Source organism: Aspergillus novofumigatus, assembly GCF_002847465.1.
Source record: "Aspergillus novofumigatus IBT 16806 chromosome Unknown P174scaffold_10, whole genome shotgun sequence".
NCBI classification, from domain to species: domain Eukaryota; kingdom Fungi; phylum Ascomycota; class Eurotiomycetes; order Eurotiales; family Aspergillaceae; genus Aspergillus; species Aspergillus novofumigatus.
The window spans coordinates 398,351-412,312 of NW_020194283.1; the positions used below are offsets into that span (position 1 = coordinate 398,351).

General features: G+C 50.7%; 6 protein-coding genes across 6 annotated transcripts; 4 read left to right on the forward strand and 2 right to left on the reverse strand.

Moving 5' to 3' along the window:
* Positions 1 to 98: 98 nt before the first annotated feature.
* Positions 99 to 1,620, reverse strand: P174DRAFT_464417 (Zn(II)2Cys6 transcription factor; the record flags this gene model as incomplete). Its single annotated transcript, XM_024830387.1, has 3 exons — positions 99 to 1,028; positions 1,082 to 1,378; positions 1,423 to 1,620. 3 exons carry the CDS (start codon positions 1,618 to 1,620, stop codon positions 99 to 101), a joined length of 1,425 nt encoding a protein of 474 aa, XP_024677872.1.
* Positions 1,621 to 2,461: 841 nt separating this feature from the next.
* P174DRAFT_378782 (uncharacterized protein) lies at positions 2,462 to 3,685 on the forward strand (the record flags this gene model as incomplete). Its single annotated transcript, XM_024822863.1, has 1 exon — positions 2,462 to 3,685. The coding sequence occupies one exon, from the start codon at positions 2,462 to 2,464 to the stop codon at positions 3,683 to 3,685; it is 1,224 nt and encodes a 407-aa protein (XP_024677873.1).
* Positions 3,686 to 4,919: 1,234 nt separating this feature from the next.
* P174DRAFT_470423 (uncharacterized protein) lies at positions 4,920 to 6,387 on the forward strand (the record flags this gene model as incomplete). Its single annotated transcript, XM_024830588.1, has 2 exons — positions 4,920 to 5,760; positions 5,816 to 6,387. The coding sequence occupies 2 exons, from the start codon at positions 4,920 to 4,922 to the stop codon at positions 6,385 to 6,387; spliced, it is 1,413 nt and encodes a 470-aa protein (XP_024677874.1).
* A 2,429-nt stretch (positions 6,388 to 8,816) lies between these two features.
* On the forward strand, positions 8,817 to 9,501 carry P174DRAFT_445852 (DUF1993 domain-containing protein). The gene has a single exon (XM_024828435.1). It carries the CDS (start codon positions 8,873 to 8,875, stop codon positions 9,383 to 9,385), a length of 513 nt encoding a protein of 170 aa, XP_024677875.1. The 5' UTR covers positions 8,817 to 8,872; the 3' UTR covers positions 9,386 to 9,501.
* P174DRAFT_55892 (uncharacterized protein) lies at positions 9,445 to 10,169 on the reverse strand. Its single transcript, XM_024832387.1, has 3 exons — positions 9,738 to 10,169; positions 9,615 to 9,682; positions 9,445 to 9,563 (listed from the first exon to the last, which is right to left on the reverse strand). The coding sequence occupies exons 1-3, from the start codon at positions 10,073 to 10,075 to the stop codon at positions 9,553 to 9,555; spliced, it is 417 nt and encodes a 138-aa protein (XP_024677876.1). The 5' UTR covers positions 10,076 to 10,169; the 3' UTR covers positions 9,445 to 9,552.
* A 763-nt stretch (positions 10,170 to 10,932) lies between these two features.
* Positions 10,933 to 13,864, forward strand: P174DRAFT_454964 (uncharacterized protein). Its single transcript, XM_024829276.1, has 4 exons — positions 10,933 to 12,028; positions 12,078 to 12,491; positions 12,523 to 13,254; positions 13,321 to 13,864. The coding sequence occupies exons 1-4, from the start codon at positions 11,075 to 11,077 to the stop codon at positions 13,663 to 13,665; spliced, it is 2,445 nt and encodes an 814-aa protein (XP_024677877.1). The 5' UTR covers positions 10,933 to 11,074; the 3' UTR covers positions 13,666 to 13,864.
* Positions 13,865 to 13,962: the final 98 nt, after the last annotated feature.

Below are 13,962 nucleotides of genomic sequence, written 5' to 3' on the forward strand. Positions count from 1 at the left end.
GTTTATGAGTTTGACTTGATTATTGTGCTATATTGTCTCACGAAGCTGTTATTAGATAACATGCGTGTTACTGCTCTTGTACTATTGCATCACCCAGTTTATTCTAATACTTGAACCCCTCCAGGCTCCGTGCACCCTAGCCACGCTGCCGCCTCCATGTCAAAGAACTGGGCATGCAGATTGGGAATTGCACCGTCAGACCGCGTACCGCGAGTGCTTCTCACAGACTTCTCATCTGCAGCTATGATTTGCATCGGTAACTCTATCAACTCCCGTATTGAAGATGGTAGTTCGCGGTATATGGCATCCGCCCACTGATGTACGACTGAATCTGTTGTTACGAACGTAGTGCCACTTAGCTCGCGCAGCCTGATATAAACCGGCTGCATAACGAGCTCGATGACAAGGAAATACATGAACAAAGCGCGCGAAACGTGGTTCGCCGGCGCGATGAACATGAGAAACTCTCGATTCTCGGCTTCGTACCACACGGCATAGATCCTGGTGAGCTTGACAAACGCTGCGCGGTGGGAGATTGCGAGGGCGGCAAGCGTTTCCCGTAGCGCTTGAAAGAAGCGATGATGGATGGTGCTTTGAAAGAGAGGTTGTAACCTATCTATTGCCGCGAGAAGGCTGTCGATCAGGAGGGGACTGCTGACGGGTTCGTCGGCAAGTGCCAAGGCTACCTCGGCCGCCTCCTCCTCTGTCTGCAGGTGGAATAGCTGGCTTGTTTTGTATTTGTCCATGATGCAGTTGGTGATGACTCCACAGCCGCGGACCATGACTGCGAAGTCGACGAGGCCGTCATGCATGTGGTATGCCTGGAACACTAGAGCATAGCATGTGGCCAGGATGACGTCCATATCGGTAGTTGAGCATTCTGGGCCTTTTCCTATCGCTGTCGATAACGCTTTCAGTGCTTTGCCTCTGTGGATAATCGCCGTGGAGGAGTATTCTGATCCATAAGGTGAGACGAGGGAGTAGTGAGTAGCTCCTAGCGCGAGGATCGCGTGCATCAGATGGGGATACTACGGGTGGAAGCATCAGCTATAGCCCATGGGGATTTCGGCAAGATAATCACCTCATGCGCATATCTGGGTACTTCGGTCGCCCATATCTCCTCACTCCCAAAGGGCAGATGAGGGCGCGCAACGACAAGGTAATGATGAAAGAATCGCAAGTCGTCGCCACTGAACGGACTGACAGCAAGTCCTTGCCAAGGGGATATCTCCTTGCCATTCTGTGATGATGCTATCACAGCATCTCGTCGCGAAGCTGTCTGCTTCCCTGTGCCAACCCAGTCCCGGACTGTAGGTGGATAGACGCATTCCATGTCTCGGTACATGCAGTTCTCGCATGCCGGCTTGGTTTCTTGACACTGGAGTCGTCAACGTCGTTCGGAAATCTGTGGATAAACCGTACCTTTACCCTCCGTGCTCTGCAGTTGTAGCAACCCCAGCGAGACTTGGTATGCGGTCGTTTCTGTCTTTGATTAGTCATGATTTTTCCTTGTTCTCGCGATTGTAACTTTCGCCGATCTGGCAACCCGGCCTTATTAGAAGCCTCAAGGTCGGGAGACAAGGACAAAACCCCGGGCCTCGCTTGCACTTGCATATCCATTGAGCGTATACTAGAATCAAAGCAAAGTCTCTTGCTGAAGTGATGATGAGGATACCGATCGAATATTGATGAAAGCATTCAGATAAGCATATTTGATGAAGAAGATCGTTGATGTAATCCAGGCAGCAATCGAATTGGGCGAATACGAGCTTCCTCGGCCTCCCACCAATAATAATGAATAACAATGAATAAGCAGTTCTGACTCCTTTGCCGTTCTTCTTGGCTCTTCCAATGCTACGGTGAGACAGCGTGCTCTCTTGGTCAAGCTCTAATTTAATCCCGTCTGATCTATCCGTTAAATTTGTTGCCCCTGTTGCTTAGATTGAATTTTTTTTTTTTTTTGAGACCCTCCTGCAACGCGGCCCCAATCCGGACTACAGAAGCCGCTCCCTCGAGCTTCATCGGGGGTTCGTTATCATCCAGACAACGGGCTGTGAACTCGGTTGCTTCCATGATGGACGCGTCTCGGAAGCGACCGTAACAGAATGGGAGAGTTCGTGTCTTATACCCGGGGGTTCGAAGACGTTGATGAGACCCACGGCAGACTGGGTATTGACCGCGAGCTTGCCCTTGGTGCCATCTCAGTACGAAGCCGGGGTCAGGTACTGGCTCATGAGGTTCAGGAGCACAATGGAGGCATAGGAAAAACTTATTTGCTGTTTTGTTCGCAGCCATCACGGAAGCAATGCCATTCGCACTGGTGGCCTGAGGGACTAAAAGCGGGACAAAAATCGACGGGCTATCTTGGCAATCCGCTATGTGCTTCTTTTCAAAAGGCTTCACAAGGCTGCTTCTATGACATCCATCACCTTTACCATCCTCCCTACTCAACATACAAGATATGGATCCATTTCGCAAAATCCCAACCGAGATCATCCTTCTGATCCTAAAGTCATGCTGTGATTTCACCAGCCTCGACGGTCTCCTGCAAATGTCCCCGGTGGTCAACGACGTGTTCACCTGTTTCTATGCGGAGATCACAGAGGCAGTGCTGCTGTCTTGTCCAATGACCGGCCATGGGATTGAGGAGGAGTTCAAGCTCCTAGTTGCCATATCCTCAAAAACGACCTTCACGCCGTCGGCAATTCTTGACTTTCTTCAACGCACACCAGGAGATCCGTTTCCACCTGCCTTGGAGGCATTCCAATCATTCCGATCACTAGACTCAGACGCAGCACCCAGGCGAGTCGTGTCGACAGCGGCCAACATCCATCGTCTAGCTTGTGCCTGTCTTGACACTTTTATCCACCGCATCAAGACAACGACGCCATCCCGCGCAACCGTGTCTGACGGTAAACTTTACAGTTGGCTATTTGAGCAAGCGCCGGACCCTCCAGCAGAGCCATTCCAATCCAAAGGCACCCATCACCCACGCTGGGTGGAGCAATACCGAGTACACCGTGTCTTGTGGGCGATCCAGATCTACAGTGAACTTTGTGCCGCAGCAGAGAAGCGCTGGTCCTGGTCGCAAGACGATATAGATCAACTATTCGACAAGGATGTAAGAATGGCCAATTCAGTTCTTCTGCGCGAGGACGAAGTCCCAGCAATAACCGAGTGCTTGAACGATTTATCTTCTACCCCCTTATTACCAGTCCACGTCAAATTTCCGGCACTGACTCACCTACCGTCTCCGGAAAATCTGGCTGTGAAGTCATGCTGGGCGTTGCCTAGTGTCCCTCTGGCCCGAGGAACAATTTCTCCAGAAACGCACCCCTGGGGAAACACGATAAGCGGTGGGCGAAGTCACGGCAAAGGAATGGGGTTTTATGGTCGGTTTGGCGGTTCATGGAATAATCCGAGAAGTCCTCTTTGGCGATGCGATACCCGGGCCTTTAGGCGCCTCGGTATTATTTTTTGGGATCAGTGGCGATTGTATCAAATGGAGTTGATCCAACAGTCACATAGAGCCCTCACACCTGAAGGAGAATATGTTGGGGGGACGAATGAGAGATCCAGTCTGGCCATCGCTTACGTATGGTTCAGTCTGGCGAAGAATGGATATCTGAGGGAGCATCCCATCAATCCTTTCGCCGAAAATCCACTTAATATATGGCTTTGTTGATTGCAAAGCGAATAGATAGTGCGATATAAGCATAACAAGTGTATCTCTTGAGAAGTCCTGCATCCTTAATATAAGTCCCCTTTCCTCGATCCAATAAAATAAAGATACAGGTGGTAGCCCGCGTTAGCAACGTTTCGGTGAACTTCGGTCGGATGCATCTTGCCCACCAGGCCGAAGGCCAACGCAGCACGGCGACAGCAACAGTCCGGGTCATACTACCAACGATAGCACTACTGACGAGGTTCCTGGCCCTGTTAATCTCAGCAAGTCTCTCGACGTCGGCTTTCAAGACTGGCCGCACCGTGTCCGCGGAATTGTGCCTCAGCTGTAGATGTATCATTTGCCCCGTTTTCACGCCTGGGGTGCTCCATAGAGGACGTATGGTACTTGATAGCCAACGAAAACCCATTTGACAGGGAGGCCAAGACGTTGGCGTCGTTCTTCAGGGGCAACGTGGTGACAGCCTCAATGAAGGGCACGATTAGTTCCTTTGACGGCGGGGGAAACGCAAGGCCTCTGCCGCATGTCAACACTGACCCCTAGCAGGCTTTCTTCCAACACATTTGAGACACGTTGTCGCGGCCACAGGGACGGTTACCGATAGGGTGTAGAGGATGCCTGCAAGTGTGCCCGGCCACGGTACTCAACGCCTTGCGTCACTTGACGTCACTTCGAGCCAGAAAGTGTCAAAGATCCTCCCTATCTGTCGGATGAGCCCATTGCATTTGGGTCACAGCCAACCTTATCTCGGGATTCCTCACCGTTGAAGGCTTACAGATGGTGGATCTGTGGGTTCGGTGGCAGGAAGGACAACACCGCTAACTGTTTTCTTCGCTTAGACAGGAATACTTTCTAACTCCTTATGCTTCAATCTTTGGTCACTGGATAGGTTCCAATGTGATATCGTATGCTTCGAACAGAGGCACTGCAGGTTGTGGGAGTGGGGTTGTTATGTGAAATGCACGGTGTTTTGTGATATATCAAGACTGGTCGTCCGAAAGCACACTCACACAAGCAAATCAGAATATCGGGTTGGACTATGTATTATGCTTAAGAACAAGCGTGCAGGAGAGCCATTTCAAGGTCGCCCAACCATTGCCACAGTCTACACTAAGATGCCTCACCTTATGCCAACCCCTCGCAGATGCCACGTCAACACACTCCCAGTACTAAACCTCGACATACCCCACGGTCATAGCGATTAAACTACCGACCGCGCAATATTAAGCCCGCCATGGAAGTCGACGCTGCAACCCTTTTCAACGCGCTTGGAGAGCGTTATGAAGACGCCTATGCCGATAGTCCCGGGCTGCTCCAAATCACCGAACATGTGGTGAGCAAGCTTCCACGCAGCAGCCATGTCCTCGACGTGGGTTGCGGAACCGGCAAACCGGTCGCTGCAGCGCTCGCATCCGCCGGTCACACCGTCTACGGGATTGACGTTGCTGAGAACATGGTGAGAATTGCAGCCAGCCAAGTGAACGGGACATTCTCGACGGCCGATATGCGAACCTACACTCCTCCGGTCAAAATGGACGCTGTGTTTGCAATCTACTCGCTCTTTCAGATCCAACCAAGCGATACTCATAAAGTGGTGTATCGGTTCGCTGAGTGGTTGAAGGAGGATGGCATTCTTGTACTTGGTGTGACGCCTTCCTCGGCCCTTGTGGGAGGAAAGGGCGTACATGACCCCGTCTGGGATTGTATGAGGTCCAAAGTGACGTGGATGGAGAGGCCGGTGTCTGAGCTGTACCTTTCCCAGTCGGCTTGGTTGAATTTACTGCGCGAAGCTGGTTTTGCAGTTGAGGTTGAGAAGATGTTCAACTACATACCCAAGGACTCCAAGCATACGCGGACTGAGACCCATTATTTGATCGTTGGAAGGAAATCGGAGCCACACCCGTTGCTGGGGCCGTATGCTTTCCCCGAAGGCCTTCCGGGAAAGTCAATGCGTAACGAGCCGGCTTGGAGACGGCTGCAGGGCCACCTATTCTTGAAAGGTGACCAGAGGATGAAGCTGTCCTCTATGCTGGAGGGCCATCAAAGGGTACTGGATATTGGGGGTGGGCTGGAAGGTGAGCCATGGACGCATTCTTTCTCGATATATGCCACACATTCTGACCCTGTCAGACTTCTTTGACAAGGCATCAACAAGAAGCAAGACCGTGGAGACTTTGGCTACCCCTTTCAGCAATCTCCCATACCCGGATGCCCAGTTTGATGCCGTCATTGCAGCAACGATTCTCGATTACGTTGACGATCTCCGCGGTTTCTTGCTAGAAGTCGTCCGCGTGGTTGACAAGTCCTCCTCGAATCCGCGGGTCATTTTGATCCAGGCTGCACCATATAACGAAGTTCAGAAATTGATGAACACCGTGTGTACTCCATTGAGCGGCACAAAACCGGGACCAGCCCATCAGGGCCTGCTCCTTCACTCTGCCATGAAGATACTGGCGGACATCGGATTTGGAAGGACTTCCCTCCATCCTCTCAGTACTTCTTACTCTTTTGACGAGAATAGTTCGTCTGGTCGGAGCAACGAACTCGCCGAAATGTTGTGCAATGTCTGGTTTCCCGGCGAGGAAAAGCATGAGCAGATGAAGCAGCAGCTGATTTCCCCGATAGAGAATCTCCTGCTTGACCATCCCGGCTTCCTCCAGAATGAACTAGTGATTCTGGAAGCCCTACAGGATGATCATTAAGTCTATGCGTGCACTGCTGACAAATTACCCTATTATCTTTTTATGACTGCTTCGTCATCTGAAGCGGTAATTGAACTACGGGTTAGATCCATGTAGGTTGCAATTTGTCTTCAAATTTCTTGTAACATCTTCGGCACTGCTATCAGTCATTCTCATCGTCGAGACATTAGAACAAACCTGACACAGATCACAATCAATCAGCTCTTCAAAGGGTATCTCAACACAAATGAGCCATGTCTCTTAAGCAATCGAGTAAGCTCCATATCCATAATATTCTTCGCAGAGAGGCAACTGAGCCAGACATTCACAAACATAACAGACAGGATCAAGGGTATCAAATCGAGTTAACAAGCAACAAATATCTTCTCTCCAAATCCTGAAAGCGAAATCTATACAGTAACTGCAAAGTCAACACATGTTTCAACTGGTCGGAGCCTTCGTCTAACGACGACTGCAGCTCCTCATATTCTCTCATCACAACACAGATCTCATTTCGGCCCAAGGGCGTATGTTGACCAGGTATCCACGAAGCGTGCTCGAGGGCACTGCTTCAACTTTTCCACGGCTCGTCTCGGCAAAACACTCGAGAATCTCATTTTCCTCAAACAAGCAAGCAAAGAAGAATGGGGTGTGCCCATGCGCATTCTCAGTGCGTGGGTTTGCTTCAGCCTGCATAAGCAGGCGGGCCAAAGTCACTGAGCGCAGCATGACAGAAAAATGGAGGGGAGTGAGTCCATCGTTGTCTTTGATGTTGACATCTGCACCTTTCTCAAGGAGGAGGCGGACCATCTCCTCCTGCCCTGCTTGTACAGCGACATGGAGAGGAGTGCGTCCTTTTGCATCCACAGCGTTGATATCATCTCCATGTTCGATGAACGTGAGAGCAAAGTTGGGATAGCCAAACTCCGCTGCGTCGTGGAGAGCGGTGCGCTCTTGACAAAGCTGTTTTGCGGGCTCCTCGGGATTTGGGGGCTCCTGGGCGCTGGTGCTGCGGTCGAGCTTCCGTGTCATGAACTGCTCGAGCTCTTGTGGGTTGCTTAGGTAGGAGAGTCTTTCCTTAAATCTGGACTGCATGGTGACTGTTTGAGAAGCTCTTGACGATGGATGTTGCGTTGGATTCACTTGATTGATGAAGCGTACGATGGCGAACAAGCAGTCGAGAATATTGAGAAGAGAGCAGAGAGAAGAGAACGACGGGGGATCATCCTGGGGATGTGCGACTCACAGTGACGTATATTGGTGAGATATTGGATGACAGCGTCATGTGATATCATTTACCCTATATCATGAGTCCTAGCATATGATACTCGGGGCCTCAGGCAACTACGTGAGCGCTATTTCCTATAAGCATGGATAGCGCGCAGTACTCTGCCTGACTAGGGCGTGGCCTTGTTAATCCGATCAGCTACCTCCTCGTGGTGGCCCGGTTTTCAACTAAAAGCTGACGGTGGTGTGGGAGACAAGCAATCACTTAGGAGGGTGATAGGCTCTTGAACATCTTCCGGGCAGAGGGCCTCAGCTGTCAGCCTCCCTGATGTCGTAGGGGGGCCTTGTCAAGTATAATATGCTCTATCATTCCTACGATGCTAGAATGGTCGCCTGGACGCCTTTTTGGTCTAATGGTTTGATGGCTGGGAGTGCTGAACTACACCAATCTGTCATGCCCTTGTCCAGCTATTGATTACTGGGCTATCATCTACCCAGTTAGTAGTGACTCTCCCACCTGTGGCTGGTGAGGGGAGTATCCACAACTTTATAACTTTTAAAATTAGTAATACATCTGGCTTGGTTTTGGGTTGAACAGGCTAGAAGTACGAGGATTTATGAACATTCCAGGTTTCTGTCACCTCGATGGGCATCAAGGAATAGGGCAAGACCGGAAGATATATAGTTTAGCGGCCACTAGTGTCTTTGCGCGCCAGGGGTCCCTGGCTAATCCTTGATAGTCAGGGACTCATGGCTTACTGGAATCTGTTATCCAACATGGTGGAGCCGATGAAATGTCGAAATAAAAGCATACCTGATACTCACAATGTCACAATAACGTTTCAGACAGCACATGAATATAATATATGCATTAGATACGAAGCTGTGCAACTCTGTACTTGACCTCCGGCTAGCACGGGCCGTCCTTTGACTCCTTTCTTCAACGTGTCCTTTTCAATGATCCAGCTGAATAAGACACGTGTAGGTCGCTTTGATCAGCAATACGAACGTTGAGACATCTACGCATTTCTGCATCTAGCAATTAACATTACAAATCATGTTATTCTAGGCTTCACTGGAAACTCTATTGCTTTGTAATTCGGATGGATTGAGAACATTCGACTCGTATCCATGGCGGGGCTGGGATGTTGATCATGTTGGTGAGCATTCAGGATGAAGTATAAATGAGCAAGAGGTCCATCATTTAGATAGCGAAAGAACAACACCAACAAAGACCATAAACACAATTACTACTTCTTCCACTAAAAACTCAATCAAAATGACCTCCTCTCTCTACACCTACACCGTCCCCACCTACCTCAAGGGCCTGGAAACCCTTACTCTCCTCCTCAAAAAGGCCGAAGAATACGCCAAAGAAAACAACATCCCCCTCTCCGAGTTCGTCGAGGCCCGTCTTTACCCAAACATGCTGCCTCTGAGCTTCCAAGTGCAATCCGTCAGCAACACTTCCAAGAACTCCGTCGCCCGACTCGCCGGCACCGAAAACGTGTCTATGGAAGACAACGAGAAAACCTTTGAGGAGCTCTACGATCGCATCAACCGGACCATCGAGGTGATCAAGGCGGTTGATCCCAAGCTCTTCGAGGGCAAAGATCACACCGAGTTCCATGTGAAATTGGGCTCGTATGAGTCGACCTTCACCGGGGAGTCGTACGTGAACCGCTTTGGGCTGCCGAATTTCTTTTTCCATTTGAACATTGCGTATGCCATCTTGAGAAGTAAGGGAGTGCCGCTTGGGAAGTTTGATTATCTCAAGTACTTCAATGCTTGATCTACTGTGTGTTTCGCAGGAGGAATAGGAAGGATGAATCATGAGTCGTTATACATTATGCTACAAATACAGATTATGAAACCAAGTATGGTATAGTACATTGCTTGAACAAGACAAAATGACCTATCCTCCCATCAGTTAGTAGATGACCGATGACCGGCGTTTAATCAGACATGGCCTGTTCTCGTTAGCGGCATTGGCATGGACAACAATCCAGAGTCAGACTTACGTCCAAGAGGCTTAGCTCTCTTCGAGATGGACTTGGCCTGATGCTGCTTATGCTTGGCCAGTCGCGCCCTATCAAAGCTACTTAGTGGTCGCATACGGGCATACACAGCCAGCAAGGACTTACTCTTCTGCCGCCTCGTGCTCCAGTCGTTTCACATGGTCCCTGGCTTCGCGCACCGCCATCCGGGATTCCCTCAGAGCCCGATCGGCCGCTTGCTCTGCCGACTCGGCGCGGAGGACCTGCTCCTTGGCTGCTGCGATGGACGGGTCTTCATGGTGTCGGCCGAGCAGACCGCGACGTTGGGTGTGTCCGCTCGAGTAGCTACCCGAGGAACGGCGAGAGGAGTGGCTTGAATGCGAGTTACGACCACCGAATAACCCGTGGCTGCGCTGGTTGGGTTCCTCGATGCTACGGGCTGAGGAGGAGGAGCCGGATACTGAATTGCGGTGGAAGAGAGGCATGTTGTTCTTTACTGGATGAGATAGAGGGTTTGATTGGATATGATTGTTTTTGTTGACTTGGTAATAGGCAAGAATGAGAACTTCATTTCATGATGAACAGATTGTGCGATAACTATATAGACAATCTGTATGGGATGTGACGTCAAAACGATGATCGCATAACAGCCACCATCATCATCCCAGTACGTATGGTGGTGTGCTGCCCTGGTCACTATGAGTGCGACGCAATGTATATGCGCTTCGTTGATTTGACGGCGGTCAATCTTCTCATCAAGGCTTCCTCGTTGGTCCTTCCATCGCTCGATCGTGGTCTTTTTGCTTTTCTGACTGACATCATACTTGGCCTTGTCCTCTTTCCAAACAACGGCCAGGTTTTATACGCAATAAGTGCACACATCCTGACACCACATCGATGACGAATTCGACGCAAGGAGACTGTATGTGTTTAATATCTTGATAAAGCAACCGAGGCAGTTATCAGTTATTGTCGACGATGATGGGACCGTGGAGGTGGCGAGTGTCACGGTGATCGACAAGATGCCGTCACTGACAACGCAGCGATCAATTGATTGGATGCAGCAACGGACCACCTTGACCTATCAGTATCAGTAAGTCAATTGGTTAGTTTGCCCCGCGGCAGTTGAGGGAGGCTGATCATGACAGAGCGCTAATCGGGCTGAGACAGCGAAGTGTGTCAGTTGAGATTTGAGTCAGTGGTTTTGTTTTGATATTGATAGTTAAATGTGGGTGAGTCATGTGATGAACTTGTCAGGCATACTCACGTGACATTGTGCCTTGTAGCCGCTCTCTCGACTCTCTCTAGACTCTATCTAGCAGTAGCTTATCTGCCAGAGCCTCAGGGGGCATACAAACAAGGCAGACGGGCCCCAAAACACCCAGAGTGATTCGTTCACCAGTCTCCAGACTCTACTTAAGGCAGTTGAAATCTCTGTTCACAATGGCTTCAACTCTATCATCATCTCCTCGCTCACCTTTGTCATGGCGTCCAACGCCGCCCTCTCGCAGACAATTCGATCGCTGACTCTCAGCAAGATCCGCGAGTTGGAGAAGCTGCGCAACACCTATCAGTCGCGTAAATCTGAGATCCTCAAGGTATCTGCTGCCTATGACGATCGGTTTGGCAGATTGACACATCTCCTGGCTGGCACCAAGGAGCTCTATCCCGGCGCCTCTAAGGATGTTACAACCGGTCATATCGAACGATGGCTTGATCAAGCCAGATACGACTCGTCAATTCCATCGAAGATGCTAGAGGGGTTTGAAGAGACATTGATCTCAAGATGGGATGCCCACAGTCGCAAATTGAGTCTTGCCGATCTCTATGCGCGCTTACTAACCGAGCGGATGATTCCTTCAAGCGGTACAAGCAACCCCAAAGCCAAGGATGATTCTGACGACGAAGATTTTCTGGTTGTGGAAGAACGTCAAAAGCAACGTCTTCAGCAGCTATGCGACCAGTTTGAAGCGGTCGTTTTCGAGCCACGTGAGACCAACGAACAGAGGATCCATACCTTCCTTGAAGACCTCTTCCTCGGGGATGAAGGGAAGCGTGCGCTGAGCAAACTCCGGAGCCTTGTTAAGGACAGATGCGAAACAATTTGGACAGCTGAGGAACTATTCAACCCGATTTCGTTGTCCAATTGCATTAAAGGCCTGCTGACTCGGGAGTTACTGAGTGACGGGAAGCGAGCCATGCTCAAAGACTTCCTGGACAACGAGGTCGCTATGACCGAGATCGCAGATGTTCTGAATATGCGCTACACAGACTTGAAGAACTGGGACTGGCACACCGGCGAAAAGGGCATTCCAGTCCTACCGCGTCAGCAAACCAACGGCAAAATACCGCGTCTGGGTAGACGAGGACGTCCTGGAGACCATCTTCGCCGAGTTCATCGTGCTCAAGTTCTGCAGCGCACTCAAGCACCTGTTGAAGTATGTTATTACACGTTACAAAGTCTGGAAATTCTCTGCTCGTCCGCAGAAAACCGAACGGGACATTCTCCGCCGTCGTTACTATCTCGATCCCCGCCCGTGCAGAGTTAACAGCGTGGACAACCTACGCAAATGGGAGTACGAGTCCACGTACTTCCTCGCACACTTGCCCGGCTCAGGCACGTCACTCTTTGAGAACGGTCCTACATATGATGAGGCAGGCGACCATGAAGACGCTGGTGCAAGGCCGGCGCAAAAGACCGGATCCACCAAAACCATCAAGCAGCGGATACTGCGCACGATTGCGACAGAGACTCTCCTCCACCAGCATCTGCACGGTGAGGCAGCTGTTATTCAGTCCGATATGAAATGGTACGGAACCGGTCTTCCGCACAGCATCCTCTTTGCGATTTTGAGATTTGTCGGCTTTACCGAAGAGTGGATCGATTTCTTCACAAAGTACGTACCTTCACGCGCTGCTGAACATGGATGAGGCCTGCGATGGTCGGACCCCGGCCGGCCCTCGCATGCGGCAACGCGGCGTGCCTCTGGCCGGCGCAATGGCGAAGCTCATGGGCGAGCTTGTCCTCTTCTTCATGGATATGACAGTCAACCGCGAATCCGGGATGTTGCTCTACCGAATGCACGACGACTTGTGGTTGTGTGGTGATCCAGCCAAATGCGCACAGGCATGGGAGGCCATGCAACGATACGCCCAAGTTACCGGCCTGGAGTTCAAGCTGGCGAAAACCGGTTCAGTCTACCTCGCCGAGTCCAGAGACGTCAGCATTGCTGCTCGACTACCCAAAGGGCCCGTCACCATTGGATTGCTCGTGCTTGATCCCGACTCTGGTAACTGGGTGATCGACCAGGCGCAAGTGGACGCGCATGTGCAGCAATTGAGGCAGCAGCTTGACTGTTGTGAGAGCGTCATATCCTGGATCCGCACCTGGAACAGCTGCATCGGCCGCTTCTTCACTAGCGATTTCGGCCAGCCGGCCTTTTGCTTCGGACGTGACCATGTCGATCTCATCCTTGCCACTTACGAAAAGGTGCAGAACACGCTCTTCAACACCGATGGTCGCGCTTCAACAGTCACGGAGCACCTTCGGCACATGATCGAGGAACGTTTCGGCGTCTCCGAAATCCCAGACGCGTTCTTCTTCTTCTTCCCGGAACAATTGGGCGGTCTCGGTCTGCGGAATCCATTCGTCTCAACGCTTTTGGTCCGCGATGAGCTCCGCTCTACCCCCATCCAGCTTATAAACGAGTACAAATAAAACGAGAAGCAGGCATACCTCGACTCCAAGAAGGAATTTGAGGAGCTAACTAAACGCGAGCGCTTGCAGCGGTACCAGGAGGTCTGCCCAGAGGCGGAGTCTGGAGCAGCCCGGTGCTCGATAACCGAACTGAGTACATTTATGTCGTTTGAGGAATACACTCGCTTCAGGGGATCCACCGACACTCTCCTACGAGTTCTATACACGAAGTTGATGGATGTTCCTGGTGAAACTGATATCAAACTTACGGAAGAGGTCTCCAGTGCGCGGGAAAAGGTGCAGTCTCAGATCGATTATCCGGTGGAGGATAATGAACTTAAAAATGGATTCTGCAGCTGTATGCTCAATAGCCGCTGAGACTGCTTGGGGGGTTGAGTCTGGTGGACACCCTAGTTCTTGCCTGTGGGGTTATTGGTGATGGTCAAGGGGAAGAGAGTCACCTGGCAGATGGTGTTGTGATACTGACTGACGATTGATACTTGTGGTGGGCTATTGTACTCTGCATTTCCGGCGTCTATAGACGCTTTGCCTCAATAGATTTCATACAACAGTGGAGACATCATTCACATCATTCACTCTATATACTTCCCATATCCAATCCTCTCTCTTAATACCATTCGCTTAGTCCAGCTACACCTTAACCACACCTCCATC

What these genes read in the sequence shown, in the direction of transcription:
- P174DRAFT_445852 (XM_024828435.1), top strand. Translation starts at nt 8,873, where the DNA reads ATGACCTCCTCTCTCTACACCTACACCGTCCCCACCTACCTCAAGGGC.
- P174DRAFT_454964 (XM_024829276.1), top strand. Translation starts at nt 11,075, where the DNA reads ATGGCGTCCAACGCCGCCCTCTCGCAGACAATTCGATCGCTGACTCTC. An exon ending in TCGATTTCTTCACAAAGTAC is followed by an intron (nt 12,492 to 12,522) that starts GTACCTTCACGC and finishes AACATGGATGAG; the next exon opens with GCCTGCGATGGTCGGACCCC. An exon ending in CATTCGTCTCAACGCTTTTG is followed by an intron (nt 13,255 to 13,320) that starts GTCCGCGATGAG and finishes AACGAGAAGCAG; the next exon opens with GCATACCTCGACTCCAAGAA.
- P174DRAFT_55892 (XM_024832387.1), bottom strand. Translation starts at nt 10,075, where the DNA reads ATGCCTCTCTTCCACCGCAATTCAGTATCCGGCTCCTCCTCCTCAGCC. An exon ending in GAGCACGAGGCGGCAGAAGA is followed by an intron (nt 9,683 to 9,737) that starts GTAAGTCCTTGC and finishes TAGCTTTGATAG; the next exon opens with GGCGCGACTGGCCAAGCATA.